At 36.6% G+C, this 25580-nt stretch overlaps 4 protein-coding genes across 6 annotated transcripts; 2 read left to right on the top strand and 2 right to left on the bottom strand.

Moving 5' to 3' along the window:
- Nucleotides 1-7804: 7804 nt before the first annotated feature.
- On the top strand, nucleotides 7805-10212 carry LOC113348520 (receptor-like cytoplasmic kinase 185). Of its 2 annotated transcripts, none has more exons than XM_026592325.1 (5): nucleotides 7805-7943; nucleotides 8489-8661; nucleotides 8769-8958; nucleotides 9037-9428; nucleotides 9539-10212. In XM_026592325.1, exons 1-5 carry the CDS (start codon nucleotides 7883-7885, stop codon nucleotides 9758-9760), a joined length of 1038 nt encoding a protein of 345 aa, XP_026448110.1. In that variant the 5' UTR covers nucleotides 7805-7882; the 3' UTR covers nucleotides 9761-10212. The 2 variants fall into 2 exon arrangements, with proteins under 2 accessions (XP_026448110.1, XP_026448109.1); XM_026592324.1 differs by having other exon boundaries at nucleotides 7805-7949.
- Nucleotides 10213-11037: 825 nt separating this feature from the next.
- LOC113348519 (mediator of RNA polymerase II transcription subunit 11-like) lies at nucleotides 11038-16377 on the bottom strand. Of its 2 annotated transcripts, XM_026592320.1 has the most exons (5): nucleotides 16218-16376; nucleotides 15512-15640; nucleotides 13172-13304; nucleotides 12966-13082; nucleotides 11038-11439 (listed from the first exon to the last, which is right to left on the bottom strand). In XM_026592320.1, the coding sequence occupies exons 3-5, from the start codon at nucleotides 13265-13267 to the stop codon at nucleotides 11263-11265; spliced, it is 390 nt and encodes a 129-aa protein (XP_026448105.1). In that variant the 5' UTR covers nucleotides 13268-13304; nucleotides 15512-15640; nucleotides 16218-16376; the 3' UTR covers nucleotides 11038-11262. The 2 variants fall into 2 exon arrangements, with proteins under 2 accessions (XP_026448105.1, XP_026448106.1); XM_026592321.1 differs by lacking the exon at nucleotides 15512-15640 and having other exon boundaries at nucleotides 16218-16377.
- Nucleotides 16378-16513: 136 nt separating this feature from the next.
- LOC113348516 (grpE protein homolog 1, mitochondrial-like) lies at nucleotides 16514-19727 on the top strand. Its single transcript, XM_026592318.1, has 6 exons — nucleotides 16514-16812; nucleotides 17608-17827; nucleotides 17908-18092; nucleotides 18211-18378; nucleotides 19047-19175; nucleotides 19381-19727. Exons 1-6 carry the CDS (start codon nucleotides 16666-16668, stop codon nucleotides 19459-19461), a joined length of 930 nt encoding a protein of 309 aa, XP_026448103.1. The 5' UTR covers nucleotides 16514-16665; the 3' UTR covers nucleotides 19462-19727.
- LOC113348518 lies at nucleotides 19691-22585 on the bottom strand. Its single transcript, XM_026592319.1, has 3 exons — nucleotides 22185-22585; nucleotides 20419-20574; nucleotides 19691-20056 (listed from the first exon to the last, which is right to left on the bottom strand). Exons 1-3 carry the CDS (start codon nucleotides 22464-22466, stop codon nucleotides 19904-19906), a joined length of 591 nt encoding a protein of 196 aa, XP_026448104.1. The 5' UTR covers nucleotides 22467-22585; the 3' UTR covers nucleotides 19691-19903.
- Between the last annotated feature and the right edge of the window lie 2995 nt (nucleotides 22586-25580).

Here is a 25580-nt window from a genome sequence, read left to right as displayed (position 1 = left end):
TACTATTCCAAAGTGAAGAGTATCCAAATTAGGTTAAATCTCTAACGTCCGCTCGTTGAAAGAATTATGCGGGATCAATAAGCTCTAGAAAGTATCGTTGGTGGGAAACTAGATAATTACATTGTTAGTTTAGTTTTCGATTATTGATTTGATTGACTAGCGGTTATTGAACCTTTGATTGCACCTTGTTTGATTATTATTGAGCACTTCTCTTCTGACATAAGGTCACTCAAACTAGATCAAAGTATTGACGGGATCTTCAGAATTATTTTTTGATCTGAAGATAATTTATGATCAATCATTGTTAACAGACTCCGTTTTGTGCGTGATCAATCATAAGTGGAATCAAGTTTTGTGTGCAGGTACAATTGAAGATTTGAAAACAAGAAGATTTTCCTTATTGGTTTCACATCTTGTGATTTTTGTGCACACACCTTGATCGGCTGGGATCTGACTAAGATCTTAATTATCTTTGGTAGATTTGATCAAGTAGTCGCATAGGTTAACAACTATCATTTGGTGATATTCTTCAATATCCGAATCTGATAGCTTGTCAATCTATATTTGATTATTTCGAATCTTAATTGATCTTACCCGAAAAAGGAGTTTACTTGTTAAACAAAAGATATTTTGTCAATACTCAACATATCTTTATTCAAAGATTGATAGCGTGGTTACCAAACAGCTTTGTTCCTTTACTGTTTGGAAGATGATCAAAAGGTAGAGTACTTAAGACTTTACATTGGTAAATCAACTCAAGATGGTGATTTATTTCCTGGGATTCACCTGCGTTGGCTAGGAGGTTGTAGGCGCAGGGAAATTAAGGTAACTAAGTAACTAGGGGTAGATTACTTGGTCTTTGCTATACGAAGTTGAATTTTTGTATAACGTCTTAATTTTGAGAGTATTCAAAACTGTACTAGGTCTGAGGTTTTTCTACATTTGCGGTTTTCTCGTTAACAAAATCTTGTTGTGTGATTTACTTTTGCGTTTCGTAATTGTAATGGTTTTATTAGAATTAAAAGTAAATACACTTGTATGTTAATCCAAGGCACTTGATAGATATCCTATAGTATATCGGTTTCATACCATAATTATTATTAAGAGTATACCTTGTTGTTGTATTGTCTCGACTTTGTCCATAGACGATCACACTAGGTATCAGACTTATAGGTTGACATCGAAAAGATTGTGGTGTACTTGGGTACCCTCGTCATTTCAGAATCCAACCATAACTAGGTAAAATTGGGAAAAAAATGTTTAGACTTTTTATAGATTTTAGGTCACCCCTAACCTGGAAATGCAGGATTTTGTATTGTAGCAAGAGATAGTATATGTCGGGTGATTGGAAGAATGTCTAGTTGGATAGGCATCACTACTAACTTTGTTGCATAAGTGTATGCAGTATTATGTTCCTAAAATGGGAAACTGTACTGAAAGTAAAGAAAGTGGCAATAAGATCTGATTCCAAAATAGCAGTGGATCAGTTGAACAGTGGTTGGTACCTTGGTATGTAAGAACAAGATGGTTGAATGTGATTCAAATTTTTGATGAGGTTATTTTTTGTCACTCCTTTACATAAATAAATTTCTCTATTAATCTTTTGACTAAGAGAGGAACCGAACTGGTTTCTGGTGAAATACAAATTCATATTGTAATGCCACGCTTTTTGAAACTTATTGAAATGCCTGATGTGGCCTGTTACAGGTTTCGCAAGTTTTTTACCTATAGTCTAGTGTTCTTGGTTTTAGTTTGTTCACTGTATTGTTTTAGCTAGTCAATCTTTGTCTGAAATTAGCAAAAAAAAAAAAAAAAAACTTCCCAACCGAGCCCCTAGTAATAGAAATTTCAAGAAAATCCCTTAGAGCAACTCCAATGGTGCGAGTATAACCAAAGAGAGAAAACAAAAAAAAACTAAAGAAAATTGGTTTGCTCTGTGGTGTCATGCTACGGTGGAGGAGTAAAATTTACTCGAGAGCACGTTCAATCAACGCCTGAAACCAAACGCATATATAATCTAGTCTCATACTTGGGTGGACGTTTAATCAATGTTTGAGTTGGGCGTACATAATAGTAACGCCTGGTGCGGTGCTAATGTTTAATATACGTATGCTACCAAACGTATGTTTAATCACCACGCGAGTGACATGCACAAATTATATCAAGGCCTGGTGGGGCGGATATTATACATTCGCCTGAATCGGACGAGGTTTAAAACAACGGCCAAGTGACAGGAGAAGATTATATCAATGCCTGATGGCCGATTGCTATATATTATGGTCTGGGAAGCAGTAGGGAAGGATGAAGCAGTAAGCCTTCCTGGAAAATTCAGGGTACCAAGTTTTTCATTAAACGCATGCAGTCACAGTCATGTTCCAAAACCTGTAAAAACCACAACTCAAATGGAGATCATAACATCCATAAATGAATAAACTAACAGCGTGTTCGGTTGGCAGAATTGAGAGCTCAGTAATCCGATTACAAGGTAATCACCGCAATTCTCTGAACCGAACACCGTTTTGGAGCAAGGAATCCAATTCATGGAGAATTGAATTACCCCCAAAACCCAGTTTTCAATTGCATCAGTAGATGGGTGGAATAGAATCGAATTCCAGGGAATCAACGTAAAATGTCAAAATTATCCCTTAATGATCGGATATGTATTACAGTTTTTACTCATAACAAGAGACGAAGTTGAACAAGGTTGGTGATGGTGGTGCTGGGTGGTGGTGGCAGTGATATTGCTTACAGGTGGTGATGTTGGTGGTTGGTGGTGGTGGGGTGGTAATGGTATTGACGACGGTAGTGGTTTCTGCTGGTGGCGATGAAGGTGGTAATGGTGATGGTGGTAGTAGTTTCTTCTTTACATTCTGATTGCAATTGTGATTATGGAGATGATGAGATTGAAGAAACATGGACATTTAAGGTGATTTGATTAATTTGGATTACTAGGAATTCGATTATATCAACCAAACAATATTTTTTTGATCAAGGAATTCATTCCTTGGAATTGAATTACCTTGTAATTGAATTCCTTATACTTTAAAACTTTGAAACGAACAGGTTGTAAATTAAAACAACCGTGTGTATCCCCATCTGCTTATCCACTGCTAAAAACATTGCTCTTTGTTTTTCTTTAATTGTGTCTAGTATGATTGATACTGACGAAAAAACTATAAAAATTAGTAAAATCCAGATTAATCAACACATCCTGATGGGGTGAACTTATAATGTTCGCATGACTCAAATGGTTTTTAAATGTTCGCACGTCACCGGGCGAATTTATATTAACGCCTCATTAGGCGTAGTTTAGGTCTTCGCCCCATTCGAACGGACTTTTAATTTGCGCATGGATTTCATGCGTAGTTTATACATTCGTCCCACTCCAAACGAACTTTTAATCCGCGCCTGATACCGTATGCACTTTTAAACTCCGCTCAACTAAATATAGTATTGATCCGGATTTCAAATCAAATGTACTCTGAATTTTAGTTTTAGTCGTCCATTGTGGATGCCCTAATCCCCTATTTCTGGTAGGCAAAACTCAAATCTTACGGTTATACCAACCAATATAATTCCTGACACGGGTTGAGCCCTTGTGAGGCCTATTCTTATGCACGTGGCGAACTATATATTTTGCCATATATGCACCCACTATGGGTATGCCAAACTGCCAAACGTGTATGCCTATATGTCAGAAATAACATATGGGCATACACGAAGGAGTTTCCAGCGAACGATAGATACACGGTCGCTCGATGGTCTTACCAGTGCTCGCTGGTCATTCAAGCGATAATGATGGTCATTATATCGCTGGCTAATTTGATCGTTGCTCAGTAGTTCATCATCCAACGGCTACAATTTTCCCCCACTATAAATACCTAATTCCAAACCCATTTAAACTCACACCAGAATTTCTAAATCTCTCTAGAATTTCTCAATCTCTCAATCTTTTTCAAATCTAAAACAATCCTTCTTTACGATTCTTTATTTCTTGTAATATGGATTCTCAATCTCAAAGTTAAGGCAAAGTTAAAAAAAACACACCAGAGTTTGTGGTGCAAAATACAACATGCTAGAAGATGAATGCATTTGTCGTAATTATGTTTTTCTCACCCAAGATTGTATCGATGGTGCACAACAACATGGTAACGTCATGTGGGAAAATATATTTAATAAATACGAAGAACAAACCATGAACCTCAATTGTCGTGATGCAAAAGGATTGGCAGAACACTTTAGTATAATCAACAGGGAAGTAGTCGCTTATGTTGCATTGATAATGCAAGCCAAGGGAGAAGGAAAAGAGAGTGGTCAGGTGGATGTTGATTTTGAAAGACAAGTTCATACAGATTGGCAGCGAAAACATGGTAAACAGTTCGCTTACGAAAGTTTTTATCATATTTTGAAGGTGTTGAACAAATATAATCCAGATTTCTTTGCAAGTAATCAACAAGTACCTGAAAGGTCACCATATAATTCTTCTCCCAGTGAAGATTACCCTTTGTTCCTTTAGTGCACATCGGGTTGGGTGGTTTTGGGGGAGAGCTAACCCGCACCGTTTAAACCGTGAGTGCTGCAGACATTTGATGTCCCTCCGGCGTGGCCAGACCGCCTCAGCGCGCTTGTTGCCAAGGGAAACACTCTTCGCTCGACCAACTATACCGACATTTCTGCTTTCCATCTCGCTTCAGATCTCCGCACTAATCCTCTTCCCAATGCATCCCCACCATGTACATCCCGCCCGACCGATGATGTCCGATCCGGAACAGCTGCCCAGGCTAAATCCATCGAGCCGCTGTTCTGACCCGGCCACCATCGGTATCCGACCAGTCGTTTTCTTTTTTGGGGACTGATTGACCTGCCAACAAGGGATTTACCGCCCATGCTTGCATAGATCTATCCCCGACGAATTGAATTGAATTGAATTTTCTTTGGGGACTAACTGACCTGCCAACAAGGGATTTGCCGCCCTTGCTTGCGATGGTCTATTCCCTTTCTATTAGGGGGATACCATACCTTCCAACAAGGGATTTACCGCCCTTGCTTGCGATTTTTTATCCCTTTCTTTTTTGGGGGGAAGAACTGACCTGCCAATAAGGTATTTTCAGGGACCAACTGGCGCTTGCTTGTAATGATCTATCCCCTCAAGATAATCTGTAACGATCTGCAACTAATCTGCAAATTGGTTGCAGATTATTGCACTAACCCGCAATAATATGTAACGCTCTTTTCCAATCTACGTGATGATTTGAGATCATTGTACTAATCTGCAATGATCTATCCCAATCACGATACAATGATCTATCCCAATCACGATAATTCTTCTCCATATAATTCTTCTCCCTCAACACCAAATTCTTCACCATTTTTACCAGGTTCATCGAATTCTTCACCAGAATACTCCAAGAAACCCAAATGCCAATTTAGTTTTCAATAATTATGATGATGGTAAGAGAAAACTCCCAGGGAGGAACAATGCAAGACTGTCTAGAAAATTATCTCAAGAAGAAGGAACAATGCAAGACTGGATTTAACATGGCGGAGTTTATGGAACATCAACAGACCGTCGAGAAGCAAAGAGCAGTTGATAGGAAATTTCAAAACAAGGAGTGTAAGAAAAGTCGTCTTTCTCAAGAAAAATTTGGGCTTGACTATGACAAGCATAAAATTCTTCAAGCTAATACTTCAATTATGAATGCCCAGCAAAACATGTGTGGCAAATCGAGTTGACAGGATTCAAGCACAGATTGAACAGCAAGCTGGATTTACTAACAACCAGCCCAATGATGATGAGGATGGAACTGATGATGAGTTTGATGAAATAGAAGCTCTAGATGATTGATTTATTAGTTTAAGTTTTAATTTGAAGTATTGCATTTTAATTAGATATGTTATTATTGTATTAGTCTTAATATTAGTTTTGAAATGAAAGATTGAAGTTGATTAATTTGAAATGACGATTTAAATAACTTAAAATAAAATAAATAACTTAGTAAAATAAATAACTACATAAAATTCTTTTACTTAATAAAATACATAACTTAATAAAATAAATAACTTAATAAAATAGATAACTTAATTGTTGTCTTTCATGCTCGGCTCAAAGATTCAATCTCAGATCATATCTTAACCTGTCATGCAAATTTTGGTTCTGAATGTAATTAGTCATTTGGCCATAATTCCTTGCAGGGACGCCTCTTTGTGGTCGAATCTCCGGCCTCAAATCTTCATAGTTAGTTCACTCTGAATTACGACGGGTTTCCTGAATTACCATATTATGAAGAATTATGCAAGTGAGCATAGTCTTGTGCATTTCACGAGGACTCAATCCACGATATGGGCCACAAATGATAGCGAACTTCCTCTTCAAAATTCCAAAAGCGCGTTTCACATCCTTTCTCAATGCCATTTGGGCATTGTTAAAATGCCGGTAGGAACGACCCAATGCACCGGCAGGAGGCTGACGGTGGCATTGAACCAAGGTGGACCATTTTGGGTAGATACCATCCGCAAGATAATAGTCATGAGTGTGATGATGGTTGTTGATCATGAAATGGACTTGGGGACAAATTCCATACTTCAGATCTTCAAATAGAGGCGACTTGTGCAAAACATTAATATCATTTTGTGAACTAGGATGGCCAAAAAAACCATGCCATATCCAACAATCATAAGAAGAAGCAGCTTCAAAGATAACTGTTGGTTTTGGATAATGATCATTATATTGACCGGTCCAATAAACAGGGCATCATTTCCATTCCCAATGCATACAATCGAGACTACCTAGCATTCCTGGGAATCCCCTTTCCTTATTCTCCCTCAATGTTTGTCTAACACCTTCATCGGTCGGTTTTCATAAATATGTTGGACCAAAATGATTAATCATTACTTCACAAAATAATGAAATATAAGTGAATGAAGTTTTTTTACCCGTACAAAGGTACTCATCGTTCGCACCCGCTGGAGTGCCATAACCTAGAATCCTTAAAGCCGAAGTAACTTTTTGTTCAAGACTATGACCTCTAATATTCAGTGCGTCAAACTGATAATTAAATTGAGGTTCTACTCGACAAAGCTCTTCAATAATCTTTTTCATCATATGACGAGGCATGCAGAATCGACCTTGAAAAGTTTGATCAGAGTACGCACAATTGGGAAGAAAATAATCGTGCATCCGCTTTTGATGGTAAAATTCCCTCCCTCGATACATATATTTTATTTAGGCTCTGGTACTCGAGGTATTTGGCACGTATGTACAAGCATCAAAGTGTCGATTAGTTTATTATCTTCATCTTCCTCATCGTCAAGTTCTTGCAACCTCCTTCGATGCATTTCTTGCTGTAATCTAAACTGATTCATAATAACATTCTTCTCTTCATTGGATCTCGCCATTGATACCAAAAATTAAATTTAAAATTGAGAATATAGAAAAAGAAATTGGTGAAATATATGTAGAAGTATGTGTGAGTAATCTGGAGAAATACAAAGGCGTATATATAGGAATTGGCAGGGGGAAATAACCGTTGCAGAATATCTACTGATCGATAATCTTACTATCGTCAGCGGTATTGTTTGCATCGCGCGTTGGGAAGTATGACGCCAGCGATACTCATATAATATCGCCAGCTAGAAAGTCCGTCGCTCAGTAATTTTTTCATAGTGACACAATTTGTTTGCCATGCCACTTGGTATGCCAAACCAGATTTTTTTTTTTTTGGCATGTACATGGGAATAGGCAAGACAAAGAAAAGTAGTTTTCGGTCACGCGACTGTTTTTAAGCCAGAAGCGGTCTAAATCTTCTTCCCCCAATTTCTTTTTTGAGACTTAAAAGGTTAGGTTAACTTCCCCCAATTTCATTTGGCTTCTTTTTTTCTGGTTATGGCTAGGTGCTGCTCCTGTGTTACGTCGAGCAAAGGCGAATCTTCAGACAGAGAAGATGGTACAGGTGCTCTATCTTGTATATTCGTAGTTTAAATGGTTGCGATATTTCTCTAATTTTTCAGTCTTGATCTGTCGTATACCTTTGTTCTCGTATTGGCCTCTTTCGATAGAAGATTTTCCGTCTTCTTGGTATTTTAGGTTTTTTCAAGATCTGGGGACTTGCTTTGTATAATTACGTCGAAGTAGTTTTTATTTGTAAATTAAATGATGATTATAACAAAATTGAGCTTGTAGAAATCTTGAAATGGGTTTTTAATATTGTTTGAAAATTTTGGTTTAAGGGTAGTTAGAAAAAAAATTACGCTTATGTTTCTGTGATGACTTTGTGGTTTGGTTGTAAGTATACTTTGTAGAAGGGTTGTCCATTAACGTCTTTTGTTCTTATTTTCTCAATTAAATCATGGGTAATCAAGGGGAATAAGTCCGTGTTTTTGTGTGGAAAACTTGTTCTCTGACAAGATTCATAGTTAAGGAGCAGCTAATCATCAACAATAGAATGGTTAAAATCTTACGATGTTTCCTGTGTATATATTTTGCTTTCAGAAACTCAAGGTGTTAGGGCAGGCCAACCCGAACCTCCTCAATATGTTGTTGCCAATGCTCGTAAACTCAAATTAAGAGAGCTAATTGCCGCCACTGATAACTTCAATCAAGAGCATTTTTTAGGGGAAGGAAAATTGGGACGTGTGTATAAGGGTATTCTCGAAGACGGCCAGGTGAGTCCTCGCCACCTCTTAATTGCGAATTTATATTATATTCGTAAGAAAAATAAGATAAGAGAATATGTAGTACATACATGATTGATGGTAAACTGCCTTTTTAGAAAATTGCTGTGAAAAAGCTTACGGAAAATACCCAACAAGGACGTGCAGAATTTCGAGCTGAGATTCAAATGCTCAGCGGACTTGAGCATTCTAACATCGTCAAGCTGATTGGCTACCATGATAAAGGGGACGTTCTATTTATCGTTTATGAGTTCATGCCGTCACAGTCGCTGGATCATCATTTATATGGTTAGGTTTATCACCATCTTATGCATGATGACATGGTAAAACAATTATATTAACTAACTTGATCTTCTGGGTTGTTAGAGCATGAAATCAGCAAGAAGCCTCTAGACTGGAATACCAGGATGAAGATAGCAGAGGGTGTTGCCAAGGCTTTAAAATATTTGCATGATCAAAAGGATCCTCCTATAATCTATGGAGACCTTAAACCATCTAATATTTTACTCGATGAAAAATTTAATCCAAAGCTGTCCAATTTTAGTACTGCAAAACCTGGTCCTGCTTGGAATTGCCGCGGTGCTTCTGGAAAGGTGATGGGCACATTAGGTTATGGTCCGCCAGAGCACGTTATGACCGGCATGCTCACTAGGGAATGTGATATCTATAGATTTGGTGTTGTTTTCCTCGAGTTGATCACTGGGCGGAAGGCAATTCAAAAAAACCTGGCTTCTCGGGAGCGCAGTATCGTTTTATGGGCAACTTTTCTTACCCTTTGTCCATTATTTCATATTTCAAATCTTTAAAAAGTGGAACACATGTTTGTTCTTGTGCATTTCCTTAACGTATCGCCTTCTTAACTTTGCAGGCACGACCATTTCTTGACACTAAAAACTTCTCACAGATTGCTGACCCAGTCTTGGGAGGATGCTATCCAGGAGATGGACTTGCTGAAGCTCTTACTGTCGCTGAAATGTGTATCCAAGAAGATGCTACCAAAAGACCTCATATAGCAAAAATTGTGACTCTTCTTTCAGATATACTCTCAGAAGCTGAAGGAGAAGAAGCATGGGATAAAAAAGAAGCTTGAAAGCTGCTCATCTTGTTTCTCGACACAGTATGCTGGAAGGTTGAAATCAGTACTTTTTATGTTTTGATGCATTCAGATAAATTCAGTAAAGGAGTTTGCATCACCATATAGTACTCTTTTCTTCTAGCATAAACATTAAGCAGGCAGAACGCCATTGTAAATAGCTGATCCATCTCCAAGTTCCAGACTGCATACAGTCAATCAAATCACCTCAGGTCTAAGATTGACTCATTCATGTTGAATACTGTTTGGCCTGACATTATGTAAAGAAAGAAAGTCATATATTATCAGAGGCAGAAGGATGTTTCATTGTCCCTTGTAGTCTGTACTTGGGCAACCCAAAATAACGTTTGAGAATCTTGTATATATACATGTAGCAAGCAACCGCTGGGGTAATTCTTATGGTTTATGTATATTCGTATGACACAAAAAAAATCCAGGAATCCGCAGAAGGCTTTGTATGGTGAAAAAAGTGAAATTCACTTTAGAAAGAACAGAAACTTGTAGACATCTAAGAACAGCAAAGTTTAGACGATGATTGTATTCCCACAAATGCTTCGTGGTGGTCAGAAGTATATTCTGGCAGCGGACAATCAACCAACTTCTGGCAGTGATTGGCGCCATTTGGGGGTCCTTTTTTCAAAAATTCTGACAATAAGGTTGAGTGTCCTTCATGGTAATTTATTTCATGAGGTTAAGTCTCATCCCCTCTGCAACACTCTCCTCTCTTTAGACAAACCTTTCGTGGTCTACGATATTCTCCTTGGATCTCAACCAACTAATGGAAGCCTAACCGAAATGATGCCTATTGAGCTTAGAAAATCGTGTCTTCTACGAATACGTATAGACTTTCTGTTATAGGCATCGTTCTTAACTCTAGCTGTTGTATACCCCCTCCGTCTCACAATTAGATGACCTAGTTGAACTTTGCACAATGCTTAAGACAGGGAATCAAATGAGTGTTTTTAGGTATTTTTTACAATTATACCTTTGTGGATCATAACTTGTAAAATTTAGAAATCATTTCTCTTTCAGACTATACCATAGGTTTTCGTAACCATAGATTTTCGTAAACTTTGTACCATTGAAAATCATTTTAAAACACCTACGTAACGAATATAAACATGGATATCAAATTATACATATTTCTTATGATAACGATAATCAATCAAAAGGATAATTTTAGAAATATCCTCTTGTTTAATGAGATAGGTCAACTAATAGTGGGACAAGATTATAAACCAAATAGGTCATCTAATAGTGGGACGGAGGGAATATTTACCATCAATAATTAAATATCACATTGCCCATTTTCACTTTTTGGTTAACATTTATTTATTTTTTGTTCAATCAAAGAGAACGGATTAAAAAGCACACAAGCCGTGTGATACAACTAATGTTATGGGTGATTTTGATTGCCTTAGGCTTCACCAACTACGGATTAAATGTTGCAGCGAGTGCCGTTACGGCACATGTTATCTCTAGTTTTTACATAAATGAAGTCAGACTGAACTATCATATCGTTCTATACTTTGCTTCATGTCGTCCAACTGCTTCATTACGTACTCCAGCTTCTTGCAGCAAATCTCGTTGGATATTCTCGAACTGTAATCACATTTCTCGAAGGGACGGTACTCGCAAGCACTTTTGATTTCTTCCCGCAGGGTCACTTGAATGTCCTGTTTGAAAAATATGCAAAATAATCAAAAATTGGGTCCTGCAGAATAATGCCTTAAAGTCGAAAAAGAGGATTTCCTGCAAGGATTTAAAGAGCATTTCTTGTTCAAATAAGAGTGTTCAGCTCATTATGTCTAGCCACAACTCTGAAGTTGCTTTTTATTTCAGATAATCTAGCATACCCCAGTAGACACAAACGGGATAAAGTGTTCTTAACAGCTAGAGAACTACAAAAACGAACAAGAAAGACAAGCAGATGAGCACTCTTCATGCAACATGATTAAGATTCCAACTTCCAAAATGTAAATGTCTAAATGGAAGAATAGGAGAAGTAATTTTCTACAATATCTATTTACTGAAAATAATAGCAGAAACTAAACATCAATGACCTGTAGACTTTGCAGATTGGCATGTATTTGGTAGATTCAGACTATCAAAAGAATTCCTGTTCTACAGATTATTTGTCTATATTGGCCGCTGGAGGCTGGGTGGCCATCCTAGCACCGTTTTGTTTTTGAAGTTGGTTTCTAACCTTGGCAGATAAAACTAAATTGCAACATATTGCTGTTAACTCCATTCCCAACCAGAGGATAGTAAAGCATACTAAGTAACTAAAAGGTGAACCAAGGATTTCTACCTTCTGAAAACAGAGAAATGCAACAGTTTTTACAGATGTAAGATTTCCATAATATGCTGAATACGTCAATAGAAGATGTAAAAAATAATTAAACGGCGCCCAGAATATTGATAATCAGCTTGTTCATCACCTGTTCACCATCTAGCTAATCATGAATCTTCTGATACAATTGACTTGGTATAAACCTGCCTACACTTGAGAACCTTCACAAGCTTTCTAAATAAAAATATGCTAACCTAACTAGAGAACTTCAGTCAAAATTTTCTTTCCCATCACAAGTGGCTGCCGAGGAACTCTTCAATTGTGGAATGAAAACAGAGCTATCAACCTTAGAATAGACATGAGGCATCCATGCATTAGCCATTAAGAAGTCCAACAAAAATAAGGAACACCATGTGGTGGCTGCTTAGAAACAATAGCATTGTACATTTCCAAACACATCGAGATTTAATGCATTGATTTTTACAAAAAAAAACACACTTCCAGCAAAACCTTTCATCGGCCAAGTAAACTAATTGCAGAAACATTATATACTTCTAGAATCACCAACTTATGTTTCCAAGTTCTCTTCAACCTAACTGAAGATCAACCAAATCAACAGATTTCCATTCTCGGCACATCTAAGGATTCATCCTTGTGCATGGTGCAGTGTGTGCAAATTTAAAAGACTTCTGGGATTGGGGCCTAAGGTCTGAATGTCTGAAGTTCACAAAGCAAAATACACTCAAAGAAGATAAAGATTACTAACAGCACAGCTATGGTTCCCAACCAAAGTTACTTGCAAAATAATGTGGAACATTTTCGCACACAAAACTCTCAAGATTGATCAATTATAACATCAAAAGTGGAACTAAACATCCGTGAAAGAAAGATCAGATAAATCAAAATGACCTTTATCGATTGCATGAACTCACGACAGTGGTTGTTAACAACCTCTACTCTAGGACCAGTAGGGTTCGACAACTCATCCATTACACCTCCAGCAAGCTCCAAAACTCTAACTACTCTCTGCAACATCATTCCACAATTTAAGAGTTCATTCTCATGATATATAACTTAAATGAAACCAAATTTTGTGCTTCAAAATCTTCTAGTACCTTCTCAACGTGATGAAGTCTCTGCAAAGATGTATTTTGACCCTGTGAATCCATTGAGTTTGCGGAATTTGTTCGAGGACCGAATTGTGAAGCCATTGACTTGCTTTTAAATCTGATTAATCTCCCAAAATATCTGCACATTTGGCAATAAAAGTAATAAATAGAACACTCCATACAATAGACACAAGGTTAAATAATAAAACCAGTTCTTAGGTAATTTTTAAATTAACGTAACTCAGTGTTTGCTTTAATTTCAGATAAATGTGTATCCTACCCTAACAATCAAACATAGAAAGTTTTAATGTGTATTCTACCCTAATCACCAATCAGATAAACTTCAATACCGTGTTCTCGTAATAATGGAAGTGGTACTGCAACTGCATGGCCTTAGAAATGAGAGAAATGTCACCAAAAATTACAATAACCTCAGTCTCAGATCACCAACAAAAATCTTAGCAAACAATCACACTTTAAAGGACACTATTTTAGATACTTAATTCTTCCAAATCAGATAAGAATGGCTGGTGTTTACACATTACCCATTCATAAAATGTTGTAGTCTTGAATCAGAAATTCCCCAGAAAGGTACAACTTCGTTCATCATCTTTATTGAATAAGCAAACACTAAACCATAGATTAAAAATACCATCTCAACCCTCTAAGGAAACTTCATGCAAGTCGCAAAATAATGAGCAGAGACTAAAGTGACTATCTCAACTCGCTACAGAAATCGACCAAAGAGTTTTTTTCTCATCTTATCCCTAAACCATGAATCAATGCTTTTGTTTTGGTTTACATTCAACCCCGAAATAAAAAATATTAATAAATCATTCGACTATGCCATTTACCATAATCAAACCCTGATAAGAAGTTATAACAGAAACCCCACCTAATATCTATCCTTCTTTATATTTAATCTCGTGAAAACCGTGATGATCCTAAGGATGGGTGGTACTTCTAACATAACCACCACATTCTCCATTGTTGCCTGTCTCTGATGATTGACTATTATTTTATTCATCACTAACTAATGGCTTCTTCTGAAACCCAATCCGATAAAAATGGAGACGGTACTGCAATCTCTCTTGATGTTGCCTTTAATAACAACCTCACTGTTATCCCCTTAAAACTACCACCCACAACTTCCACTACAATATCAACTCTCTTAGAGGAGCAACCAATGATTTAGAAAACCTAAATTTTTTCTCACTCCGTCTTTTAGACAATCAAGAAATTCACTTAATTCCAATGTCTATTAGCAACTCACAGAGATTTAAGGAAAAAAAAAATCCAAAATTGGATCAAAGCCCATATCCCAAATTCCGTAACTAAATCCAAATTGAGAACATGTAATCCAAAAGATTGATTGAGAAATTGTACAGATTAGTTTCAGTCATATGGCTACGATTAGGGTTTCAGTCATGTAACTACTACTGAAATGAAGAAAATGGCAATACAAAATTTACAGGAGAAATTGTGGAAACATACCTAAGAGAAACCTCTAACAAAGATTCATAACGGAAATGAAAGTAGAAGATGGTCTTCGTCTTCAGCGTGTGTACCAAGAGAAGAGAAAATGTGTTTCTTTAATTAGGAAGAAAGCTTAAAAGTTGTGAATGTTGGGATTTGATCTGATCTTAGACCATATTTTACAGTTGTCCAGGGTTTACTAAGTTCCTCAGTTTATAAAAATTGCAATAATATTTTTAGTCTGGGGTAGTTAAGTGAGTTTGAACCGACACCAAAATGTTCCCCACCCAAATGGGATGATGGAAGAAAGTACCTGTTCACTCTATGTTAGATAGATAGATATTAACATTACTATATTTCTAATAAACAAAGCATAATCCTTGAAAATTTTAAAGTTTTCATTTAAGCAAACGACCACTAATTAAAACAACCAAACTTGAGAAATCACTACGAAAACAACTAAAAAAGAAGAATCCATCGAAATCAACAGATAAAGGGGGAACTAACATCTGGATTCGTTAAAAATAACACTTATCCATGTCACTGTAGTTGGGACATCATAGTTGTAGATTACTAACATTAAAAAGCAAGCTAAAACCAAAAAACTTAAGTAACTAAAGTCATTATCACCAATTCACATTTTGAGCTCACTCAGTTATGCAATAGATTTCTAAAGCTTAATACTAGATCTTCCTAGTGAGTGAACATTTGATTAACTCGGCTTTCTCTTGGTATGTGGTTGAAGTTCCACCATTTGGTTATATAATACTTCTATGCAACAGTGTGTCAATAACAGGGTCAGGATACACCCTCTTGATATTTTAATCTTGTCCCGTGTAGATTTTCCGTGTTTAGTAATCAAAAAATTACCTGGAATTTTTCTCACGCAATCCCACAGCTAGATCAAGTAAGAGTAGACCCTAGCCTTTTCGGGCTTGTTAAAAGTTTAGTCCTCTATTTCCATCATCATACCTCTTAATCAACACAAGTATAGTCAATCTGTTGAAATGCATCAAAAGTTCAATTAGCTATAGTGTCACCCAGATTTTTGATTAAAAATCCCATCGATATTGCGTTAGTAGTTCACAGAGCTCATCATCAAGATTAAGACAAGACAAAAAAAAAAGCATGCCTCAGCCATAGGGAATAGATTCAGACATTGCCCTACCTTCACCTCACAACTACATGTTCTCTATTGGATAGGTGGTCGACACAGAGCTACCCATTTCTGTTTAAAACTCTAAAACTTTCCTCATCAACAATGATCAATCAAAACCCAGTGACACTTAGATTAGCTTTACTAGTGAAAACCTAACTAAAATCAATTTGCTCAAATCACTAATGGGGTATTTCAGAAAAACTAAGAGTAAGATAATTTCAATATTCCTTGACAATGAAAGTGGATATGAGTAACATGATCAGACTAAAATCCTCCTAAACACCCCAAGGAAAATGAAAGACATAGATTCATGCATGTACAGGTAGCAATTGAAACATCAAAAACAAGCTATAAGCCTAAAACCCATAAATCCTAACACTAGTATCAATACGAAGAGGCAAAAATCGAAACACTAACCTCTTAACAAGATAAATTAAAGCTCAAACTCTTCAGCTAGTTCTCCTTCTCTACACAGTCGGCTTCAATTTAGGGTTCTTAGATTCTGGGGAAGCTTTTTGGAGGCCTTTGCTTTTTTACTTCAACAATAAAAGCAAGTAAAGAGTAAAGACCTCCAAGATTGGAGAACGAGTTAAATGACCCCCAAGGCCTCAAATCGTCTGATTCGAGAGGAGTCCACACTGCCGACTCATAGGGGTAAAAATGTCTATATGAAAATTTTCGCCTTCTATTCTTCTCCTGTTTACTGGAGCACACAGAAATACCTATTCTTTCTTTCTTTCTTCTTCTCCAAGCAGTGATTTTCTATATTTCTTCTCCGCCAGTCCACGATATATATCTTTATAAATCAATCAACAACTGTAGATTAATTAGAGATTAAAAAAAGGTTTTTCATTTTTCATCAGATATGTTTGTTTCTAGGGTTTTATCTCGAATCTCCAGGAGCAGTTTCAATAGCTGCAGAAATTTGGGTTCTTCTGGACGACAACAGCTTCCGAAGGTTCTGTCTAATGATATCCATACTCTTCGTTCATCTAATAAATACATCAACCAGGTATATCTACTAAAGTAAAGCTTTAATTATTTTTTTTTGTTTGTTGTTCTGAGCTTGGGGTTTAATTGGGGTTTTTCTGTTCAAACCCATCCTGCCTTTTGGGGGTCCTGAATAGAATGTTAGCTGATATTAATATTTATCTGTTTTGGTTTGGTTTGGTCTCTTACTGTAGCCCTTTGAGTTTTTTTTGTTATGGGAAGAAAATGGTGGTTTGTTTTGTATTTGTTTTGGTGCTGAATCTGCTGATTTTGATCAGTGAATATGAGTTACTGGGTGCCTGGGAATTGCTAATTAGGATTTCTGCAAGTGTTAAATTTGATGTAAATTTTGTTCAATCTGCTGCAGTCTAGTGTTACCTCAATCTTTGCCCTATGTAGACTTTAGCATCAATAGGAACCAAGGTCCCTTGAATTAAAGTACTTAAAATGTGTTGTCTAAACTCTAATGTTTTGGGTTTTAAAATTATAAAGATGATGTCTCACGATGAAGTATGGAAAAGCATTCGTATAAGCCAGCCTTGGGTGTGGGTTGGTGGTAATTGTTGTCGTTCTCATGTAGGAGATGCACAGTTGGTTGTTAGTTACTAGCTTTCTTCTCTTCTTTGAGAATGTTTATTGTATATAACAGGCTTTTCTAATTGCTAGGTTTTGCCGTTGATGCATATATTATATGTCAAGTGGATTGTGTACTGGCCTACTGCTACTTGAGAACACTGCTTCTTTGTTATGCATATTGTTTGTTTTTCTGCATTAAAATGCTCTCGTTTTAATTTACTAAAGCATGTTTTCAATGCAGTTAGCTGCCTTCCAGGTGACTGGACTGCGGGAATCAACCCTCAATCCCTGCAGCAGCTCGCAACTGTTTTGGTATTCATCTTCTGCATCCCCTGAACAATCTGATAAGGAGACCAACCAGTCTGTGAACAGCGAAGGTAAGGCTGAGACAAAAGCTAATGGAGATGATGGAAATGCACAGCAAACAAAAGCCAATGAAGCAGAGCAATCTGAAAGTGAAGGTAACGATCCTAAATTCGAATTTCCAATGTCCCGTGTTCAGGAAGAGAAAAGATTTTGACAAACTGCATTCTTGGCTTAGATATGGAGGACCTAACCAGGGATGATCTGGTGAAGCTCGTTGCAGAGAAAGAAGAGATGCTAATGCTGCAGACTAAAGAGTATGACGCTATGAAAGATAAATTTCTGCGAAGCTATGCAGAAATAGAATATGTCATGGAGAGAACAAAACGACAAGCAGAGAGCTCAAAAAAATTTGCCATTCAGGTATTCTCTGAGCATTTCCAATTAATTTGTTCATTCTGTAGAGGTTCTTTTTCTGCAAATGCTCGGCAGTTTTCATTGTCAGAGTATCTAAAGCTTTTGTTGAATTGAATTGGCTCAGAGCTTTGCAAAAGGCCTATTAGATGTCGCTGATAATTTGGGGAGAGCTTCTTCAGTTGTGAAGGCAAGCTTTGCTAAGATTGACACCTCAGAAGACGCTTCTGGAGCTGTTCCACTTCTAAAAACTCTTCTAGAAGGTGTTGAAATGACAGAGAAGCAGCTCGCTGAGGTAATATTCGTTTACATTCAACTTCTGAGATAGCCATGCATGTCCCAATCGATTAATGTTCTGGGTTCCATAAACATCCACTGTAGATCTGTTATCAGGTTTTGCACTTTCTTGTTTAGGTTATCTTATACTATGCAATAGATCTGTCAGCTATGTTTCTGCCTCTTAGGTTTATTAGCACTCTTTTCTTTACTGAATTTGATTTGTGTGGTTGTTGTCTGCATATTGCTGGTATTTTCTCACTCTTTTGGTTGCCAGTGGAGATCACTGCCTTTTTGATACATCTTACATTCTCTTTCCTGACTGTCCGACCCGTGCTTGAGCTTTTGGTCACCCTGCATATATACTACACATCGCAGTAAACTATTTTGTTCCTGTTAATAAAATTTTCATAGACAAACATGGACTTGCTGCTTCTGTGTCCCTGTGTTTAGGAAGCTGTAGAAGCATTCTTCCTATTGAACCAAGCATATTTTCATTTGTCATATTTGGTCCCTAGTCACTGGTGCTTTAATAGAGTACCGATTATATAATCAGAAAACTAATGAAGCAGAACAAAGCAAATATCTAGACCACTTATGAACAGTGTTTCATAACCTTTGTTGATATATACGTGGAGATCTTTTCTAATATTGTGGAATATTTGGCATGAGTGCTGGTTCTTTCAGGTATTTAAGAAGTATGGAGTGGAGAAATTTGATCCTATGAATGAGCAATTTGATCCAAACAGGCACCATGCTTTGTTCCAAATTCCTGATGGTTCTAAGCCGGCTGGCATTGTTGCTGCAGTTGTCAAGGTAGTAACCTCAAAGTATGATGATAAAACCATGTTTTACTTGTGCTTGTTCAATAGCCTCTCACAGTTTACAGGGTCTTCTCAAATTGAGGAGATACTGCAAATTGTCGAACCACTTAATACTCAGAGAATGAAACTGATTGGTTAATGGATCAGACTTGGTCAAATCATGTAAATAATCTCACGTGTTTGTCGGATTGTTGCAGTCTGGTTACACGCTACATGATCGCGTCCTTCGACCGGCTGAAGTTGGGGTTACTGAAGCGTTGGATGGTGAAGAAAATTAGGCCGACAGTGAAACGGTTAAAGCTTTGGGTGGGGGACTGATTACAGGCTTCCTGAATTTTTGTATAATCTTGTGAGGGAGAGAAATGGTTCCGATGGCATCATTGACTGGATTCATATGAATAAATTATGCTTTCATCATGAGAAACTGGGTTCATATTAATATTGTGTCATCATTTTTTTTACTAGTAAAACAGGATATGTTCTGTCAGTATGAAATACAAGCATATGTGAATACAGAAATCAAAGTACTCCTCCTTAACTCTTCTGTTTAAAGTGTTTGGAGAAATTGGTTCTGTTTTACTGCTAAATTCATTAGTGAAGCCGTACATTTTACTGCAAGATTTCTCAACTAAGAGGAAACAATTCTCGCCATAACATAATACATAAATTACGAGTCTTAGATGTGAGTAATTCTAGTTCAACCAAGCAACAGACTTTGCCTTATCTGGATGTTCCACCAGAGTTCGCTCTTTCCAACTGGGCCTCTGTTTTGGAACTGGGAGCACGGTCACCATCATGAGCCTTCAACCCCAAATTCAAATCTAAGCTAGTCTCATTTGATTCTGGTAGAGCTGCTTCATCCTCGTCCATATCCTGAAAAATGTACTGCTATTAAAATACTCACTTCAATGATGATGGCAATGAATGTATAATTAAATTAAATAGTAAAAAAACATCATGAAGAGGCTTCAATAGATTTCTTTATTTTTGATTTGCTAGGAGTTGCAAGTTACAACAGCATATACTTCCCCTTTCCGGGATGAAGATTATAGAGAAACTTGCACAGGAGGAAGATAGAAGAACCGCCAATGTATATTTTGAAGGAAATAAATGCTCGAGTATCAACCGCCAATGTATATTTTGAGGCAGTGGATTGAAAAAAATTAAAAATATATATAAATAACGCAGAGAGAAAGAGAGAGAGAAGACGTGGATGGGCAGTATCGGAAACAAACCTGAGTTTCTTCTTCTGGAATATCATTGATGTCCGGTTTTCCTTCAGAACCATCACTCTTGGATGCTCCCCTTGCTGTTGCTTCAGCTTCTTTAAGTTTAGCTTCATCTTCGGCCTCTTCAGCAGCCTCCCTTCTCTGCTCCTCTAATACAGAAATCTGCATCCAGTCACGAAGCATAAATCATGACTTGTGTCCACTGTTCTAATAACATCAACACACAAATTGTACTATTACTTTAAAGGGAAGGCTACTTTCACGCAATTAGAGGGATTGGGCCAAATTTCCTCTAGAAAACAAGTCTCAAAATAAAAAAGGTTATGTAAACCCTCCCTTCAGAAAAAATGGTGCTTCACAAGAAACAAAAAGTCTTCAATGGGTGCAAGGATAAGAAATGCAGCTTATTCTGGCTGCGGCTAAACCAAACTATTTGGTCATTGAGAACAGCTAAGCATTTACTACGTAATCTGCTAAGTTGTTTTAGTTACTTTGTTTCCCCTGTTCCTAAATCGATGAAATCAGACCTTGCTAGTAAAGTAGGCTTTTCATACATGCTTATCAAAGTCTGAACTATGTACTGAAAAATTAGAAAACAAAAAAATTTGCTCTCACTTTGGCGCCTTGAGCATTTTATTGTCTAGGCGCCATGTGCATGACTCGTGCGCCTTTTACAACATAGGTTCTAAGTCAAATTTAGGTTGAAAAGATTTGTAGGTCCCTTGACCAGCTTTTCTTCACTTGTCCTTTTCCTCTTGTTAACACAACCTTCTATACGAATGACCAAAAACAAAAGGCCAGGAAATGTTTTATTCACTGTTTCAAATGTACAAAATTGATTAAAAGAATGTATGAGAAAAGGGTGAGCACCGAGTTCATCACCAAAGACTAGCCTTAAATACCAAACAGGGTTATGCCCCTGCATCATAGGGCCTCGGTGCTCACTGCTAAACTTGAATGTCCCAGAGTACTAAATGTTAACCCCTTCCCAATTGTCTGACATATACATATAACACTTTCAAATTTCCAATATAAGAATAAACCAAGGATTGATTTACAAAATGACTTTTCACCTACTTAAAGTTTTAAGCATTCTTAATGCCTCCAAATTTCACAGTCCAAACTGAATCTCCTTGGAATCTAGTAACATACACTTCAGATGTACACAGTTTGTCGATCCTAAGTAAATTATGAGGCTAGAGTGCCGAAAGCCTTTGAATTGACATCACAAAACTAGCGTTTTCCTACTTAGGTCTAGCAAAATTAAAGCCATTGTCCAAAACCCAAAATTCCAACTTCAGCTAAAATCTCAAATTTCTTCCATAAGCAAGAACAAGTAATTCTAATCTGAGTACTTTTTGCTTTACTATATCACAAATTCACTAATAACAAAAATAATGATTAACAAAGAGATATGCTCAGCTACAATAGCCACTTCGACACCCAAGAACTGAAATTACATAAATCTGTAATACGCAGCACCCAAACCCTCCACTCACTCTCTATGTAGAAAGCTTGGGTTTGCTATAGCATCCATTCCTATAGAACCCTAATCCAACTAAAGAAACAACATGCAGAGATCTCAAATCAAGAATTCACAAAATCTATCACTCCCAGACCAATTTAACACACTCCTCCAAACCCTAACAAATACCCTAAAAGTACAAAACCTAGAAACAAAAACAAACAACCAAAAACCTAAACCTAAACCTAATCAAATCAAATCAAGAGACCATAACCATAATGAATGACTAATGGAGCATGATCCTTACCGGGATATATCGAATTTTCTTGGGAGGAGTCTGTTCGGGTGTAGTGACGCCATTGTTATCATCCTTCCCTGAAGAACTCTTATCTGATGTCCATTTGTAGAGAAGAAGATGTGAACCGTTATTATTACCGTTACTACCATTTGATTGAGCATGGTGATTTGAAGAATTTGATGGAGACACGTGTACCCAATTCTTCTTCCATTTTCTTACTGGTCCACTGAATACAGTTGCAGGTCCATAACGAGTTGAAGACCTTCCGAGTCGAGCACCTACACCTTCCATTGCTAATGAGACGAGGAATTTAATGGATCGGTGTGGGGGGTTTATTGTGAACTCGGTGGTGGTGGAGCTCCAAATTTGAAACACAATGGGATTTCTCAGCTCAGTTCAGCTGTGTGTTTCTTTTCTTCTTCTCTCTTTACTTTCGGACTGGTGTGTGGATTTGTTTCAGAGACCCCGGTAATATTTTACTTATGTTACTACACCGCATGATGCTGCCTTTTTGGTTCACAAAAATCAATAGGTCCGTTTGATGGTTCGATTAAGAAGAACCAGAGGCCACCAAGAAATACTTTGGGACCACCATATAAGACAAAATATGGACACTCACTAGGTATGGTAAGTGGTGACTCTATTGAGCAGGGCCGGCCCTAGCACTAAGTAAGCAAATTTAATTTTGGGCCACAAATTTTTATTTTTAGGGGTATCATTTTTTTTCAATTTTTATATTTTTGTCCTTCTTATGACATATCGAATTAATGATATAAGTTTTTAATGGAAAAGTCAAAAGTTTTAATTAGTGGTTGGTATATTTATTTTTTTTTGAAAGTTAAATATATTAAACAGGTAAAAAATTACAGGAGGTCAATTTTCCTGTTGGCTATCCTTATCTCAGAAATATGGATCGAAATATGAGAATCTTTCAATTAGATGATTTTCTCAGATTGAATTGGAATTGTATTTGGAACCAAAAACTAACATCATATTTTAAAGCAGAGGAAACGAAAGATGTCAATTGTCGCCATTGTTGTTTGTAGTAGCCTTGGTTTCTTTCCTGCTTTGCTAACACATTTGCCACTTTATTGCTACCCATATGACTTAAAGTAAAACCCATGAAATGCTCACAAGATTTCAGCATCCTTTGAGCTTCGGTTACTATGGTCTGATTTCTCCAATGAATAGTGTTTGAATCGCCTTGAGCATAATCTAAAACTCCTTTCCAATCTCCCTTGATCCAGAAATGTTTACAGTCCATGACTGTTGCCCACTTTGCTGCTTCAAGCAAAGCTAAAGCTTCTGCCTCTTCAGGGTTGGAGGCATAGATGGTCTCAGATCCAGCATGGACAGTTGTACCTGCCGCAAAGTGAAAGATTAGTCCGTAACCTGCAATTTATTTTCCATTAATCAATAAAGCGTAAAAATTTAACTTGAATTGATTCAAGTTAGGTGGGAGCCATATTGTATTGTTGTTAGGGTTCGTAATACAGTCAGTAACTAAGGTTCTTCCTATATCAGATGCCTGGCTAGGTTCAACGCTCGTAAAAGCGTTATTTAGTAAAGATGGTGACCAGAAATTTATGTGTCCAAGTACAACCATAGAGAGCTGTAGACTAGATGTTGATTTATCTTGAAAGACCCTTAAAGGTTCAAACACATTGCTTTTCAAGTCAACCAACATTTTGTTGCAACAATTTCAATAACATTGTTTGTATATTTTCCTACAATCCAGCTCGTCTATGGAGGTCTGATGTGAGATTAAAATTCAAACATACCATGGGTGGAAGCATTCGTATAGATTTTTCATAGGAATAGTAAAAAAATAGATGTTGTAATGATTCACAAGGGTGATCACAAAAATATAATATAGATCAATGATATTCATGTATTGCCCAAGGATCATCCTAAAAGGTAAAGCATTATGGATGCATTTCCACAAAAAAAAACCTTTATTTTTATAGACAAATTTAACCTCCAAAAAGTTTTCCAGAAGGTGATAGTGGCTTGCAAGTTTTGGTCTTGAGGTTTTTTTGCAATTTATCCTATATTGTTTTAACTGTAAAGTGTTCATTCATAGTCAACAACCATCTTGAAGTGTCTCTTTTCATATTTCCATTAATATCTAAAAAGATTTTGATGTTTAAAATTCTATCTAAAATAGATTGAGGAAAGTTATTTCTAACTTTTTCATTGTTCCACTTCTGTGTAGTTGGGTCAATCAACTCAGCTACAAATTTTAAACAGTTTGAGTTTGAACCACATAGTGATTCAAGAGTTTCATCCAGTCATGATATTTGTCAACATTTTATTGTTTTTCCTTTCTTTACCTCCCAACAGCTATATTTAAGGATTGGTGACACTTCTTGTTTAATACATTTCCAAATCCATATTTCGTTGTAGTGTTTTTTAGAATGGAAAATTGTTGTGTGTCTAAAGTAATTTTCTTTTAGAAAACTTCCCGTAGGGCTTTTGGATGAGATGCTAATCTCCAGGACAATTTGGCTATCATCACCAAGTTCATTTTGTTTGCTTCTTTAAAACATAAATACCCTAAAGGTAGTGGTTTGCACAAAAAATTCAAAACATTTTAGATAACAACTTTTATTGTCTTTTTGTTTCTCCCACCAGAACTCTCTATGGATTGCATTAATCCTTTGAGTGATTCTTTTATAGAAAAAAACATCCCATTTGATAAGTGGGAAGACTAGTTAGTATTATTATATTCAGTAAATACCTGCTAGACTGAGCCAATGAGATACCATTAAAAATCAACACTATGCTTTTCATTTTTTAAAATATGGTATCGAAAGTTTTAAGTTTTGATCTGTCCACAAATGATGGTGCCCCTAAGTAAGAGTTTGTGATATCGATTTTCTTTTTTTAAAAGTCTGGTCATCATTTGTTTATGTCTGGCATGAATTTTATTACTGAGAAAAACGCATGATCTATTAAAAATTAATAATGGGCCCTGACGCCAAACTAAATTGATTGATGATGTTGAGTAGGTTTTATAGCTTAACTTACTAGATTTTGTGAGCAACAAACAATCGTCTGCGAAGAACAGGTGACTAACAGATTGAGAATGCCTAAAAATTTTATTCCGATTATCTTTTTTCTTTTTCTTCTGCTAATAGAAGTTTGGAGAAGGCCTCCATACTTCCTCTTTGCAAACCATGCGTTTTTTATTTTTTTTTTATTTTTTGTCTTTGTTTTTCTTTTAGATAAGAAAATAAAATGAGAAGAAAATAAAATAGTTAGGGAATTACTATTCCTTTAATACAATACAAGGTAACTAGGTAACTCATTAGTTCTTTTAACCAATTATTATTTTACTAATCATCCTATCTTGATTAATAAAAAAAATATTAAAATTAAATTTAGGCCATAAACTGAATCAAT

The sequence above is a fragment of the Papaver somniferum genome, chromosome 2 (genome assembly GCF_003573695.1).
Source record: "Papaver somniferum cultivar HN1 chromosome 2, ASM357369v1, whole genome shotgun sequence".
In the NCBI taxonomy this organism is placed as follows: Eukaryota; Viridiplantae; Streptophyta; class Magnoliopsida; order Ranunculales; family Papaveraceae; genus Papaver; species Papaver somniferum.
This window is presented reverse-complemented; position numbering and strand designations above follow the sequence as displayed.

Excerpts from the sequence above, each read along its gene's own strand:
- LOC113348520 (XM_026592324.1), top strand. The coding sequence starts at position 7,883 with ATGGCTAGGTGCTGCTCCTGTGTTACGTCGAGCAAAGGCGAATCTTCA. Across the intron at positions 7,950-8,488 it reads AGACAGAGAAGATGGTACAG|AAACTCAAGGTGTTAGGGCA; the intron begins GTGCTCTATCTT and ends TTTTGCTTTCAG. Across the intron at positions 8,959-9,036 it reads GCTGGATCATCATTTATATG|AGCATGAAATCAGCAAGAAG; the intron begins GTTAGGTTTATC and ends CTGGGTTGTTAG.
- LOC113348519 (XM_026592321.1), bottom strand. The coding sequence starts at position 13,267 with ATGGCTTCACAATTCGGTCCTCGAACAAATTCCGCAAACTCAATGGAT. Across the intron at positions 13,083-13,171 it reads GACTTCATCACGTTGAGAAG|AGAGTAGTTAGAGTTTTGGA; the intron begins GTACTAGAAGAT and ends ATGATGTTGCAG. Across the intron at positions 11,440-12,965 it reads AGTTCATGCAATCGATAAAG|GACATTCAAGTGACCCTGCG; the intron begins GTCATTTTGATT and ends TTTTTCAAACAG.
- LOC113348518 (XM_026592319.1), bottom strand. The coding sequence starts at position 22,466 with ATGGAAGGTGTAGGTGCTCGACTCGGAAGGTCTTCAACTCGTTATGGA. Across the intron at positions 20,575-22,184 it reads AGAAAATTCGATATATCCCG|ATTTCTGTATTAGAGGAGCA; the intron begins GTAAGGATCATG and ends GACTGGATGCAG. Across the intron at positions 20,057-20,418 it reads TTCCAGAAGAAGAAACTCAG|GATATGGACGAGGATGAAGC; the intron begins GTTTGTTTCCGA and ends TACATTTTTCAG.
- LOC113348516 (XM_026592318.1), top strand. The coding sequence starts at position 16,666 with ATGTTTGTTTCTAGGGTTTTATCTCGAATCTCCAGGAGCAGTTTCAAT. Across the intron at positions 18,093-18,210 it reads CAAAAAAATTTGCCATTCAG|AGCTTTGCAAAAGGCCTATT; the intron begins GTATTCTCTGAG and ends GAATTGGCTCAG. Across the intron at positions 19,176-19,380 it reads TTGTTGCTGCAGTTGTCAAG|TCTGGTTACACGCTACATGA; the intron begins GTAGTAACCTCA and ends GGATTGTTGCAG.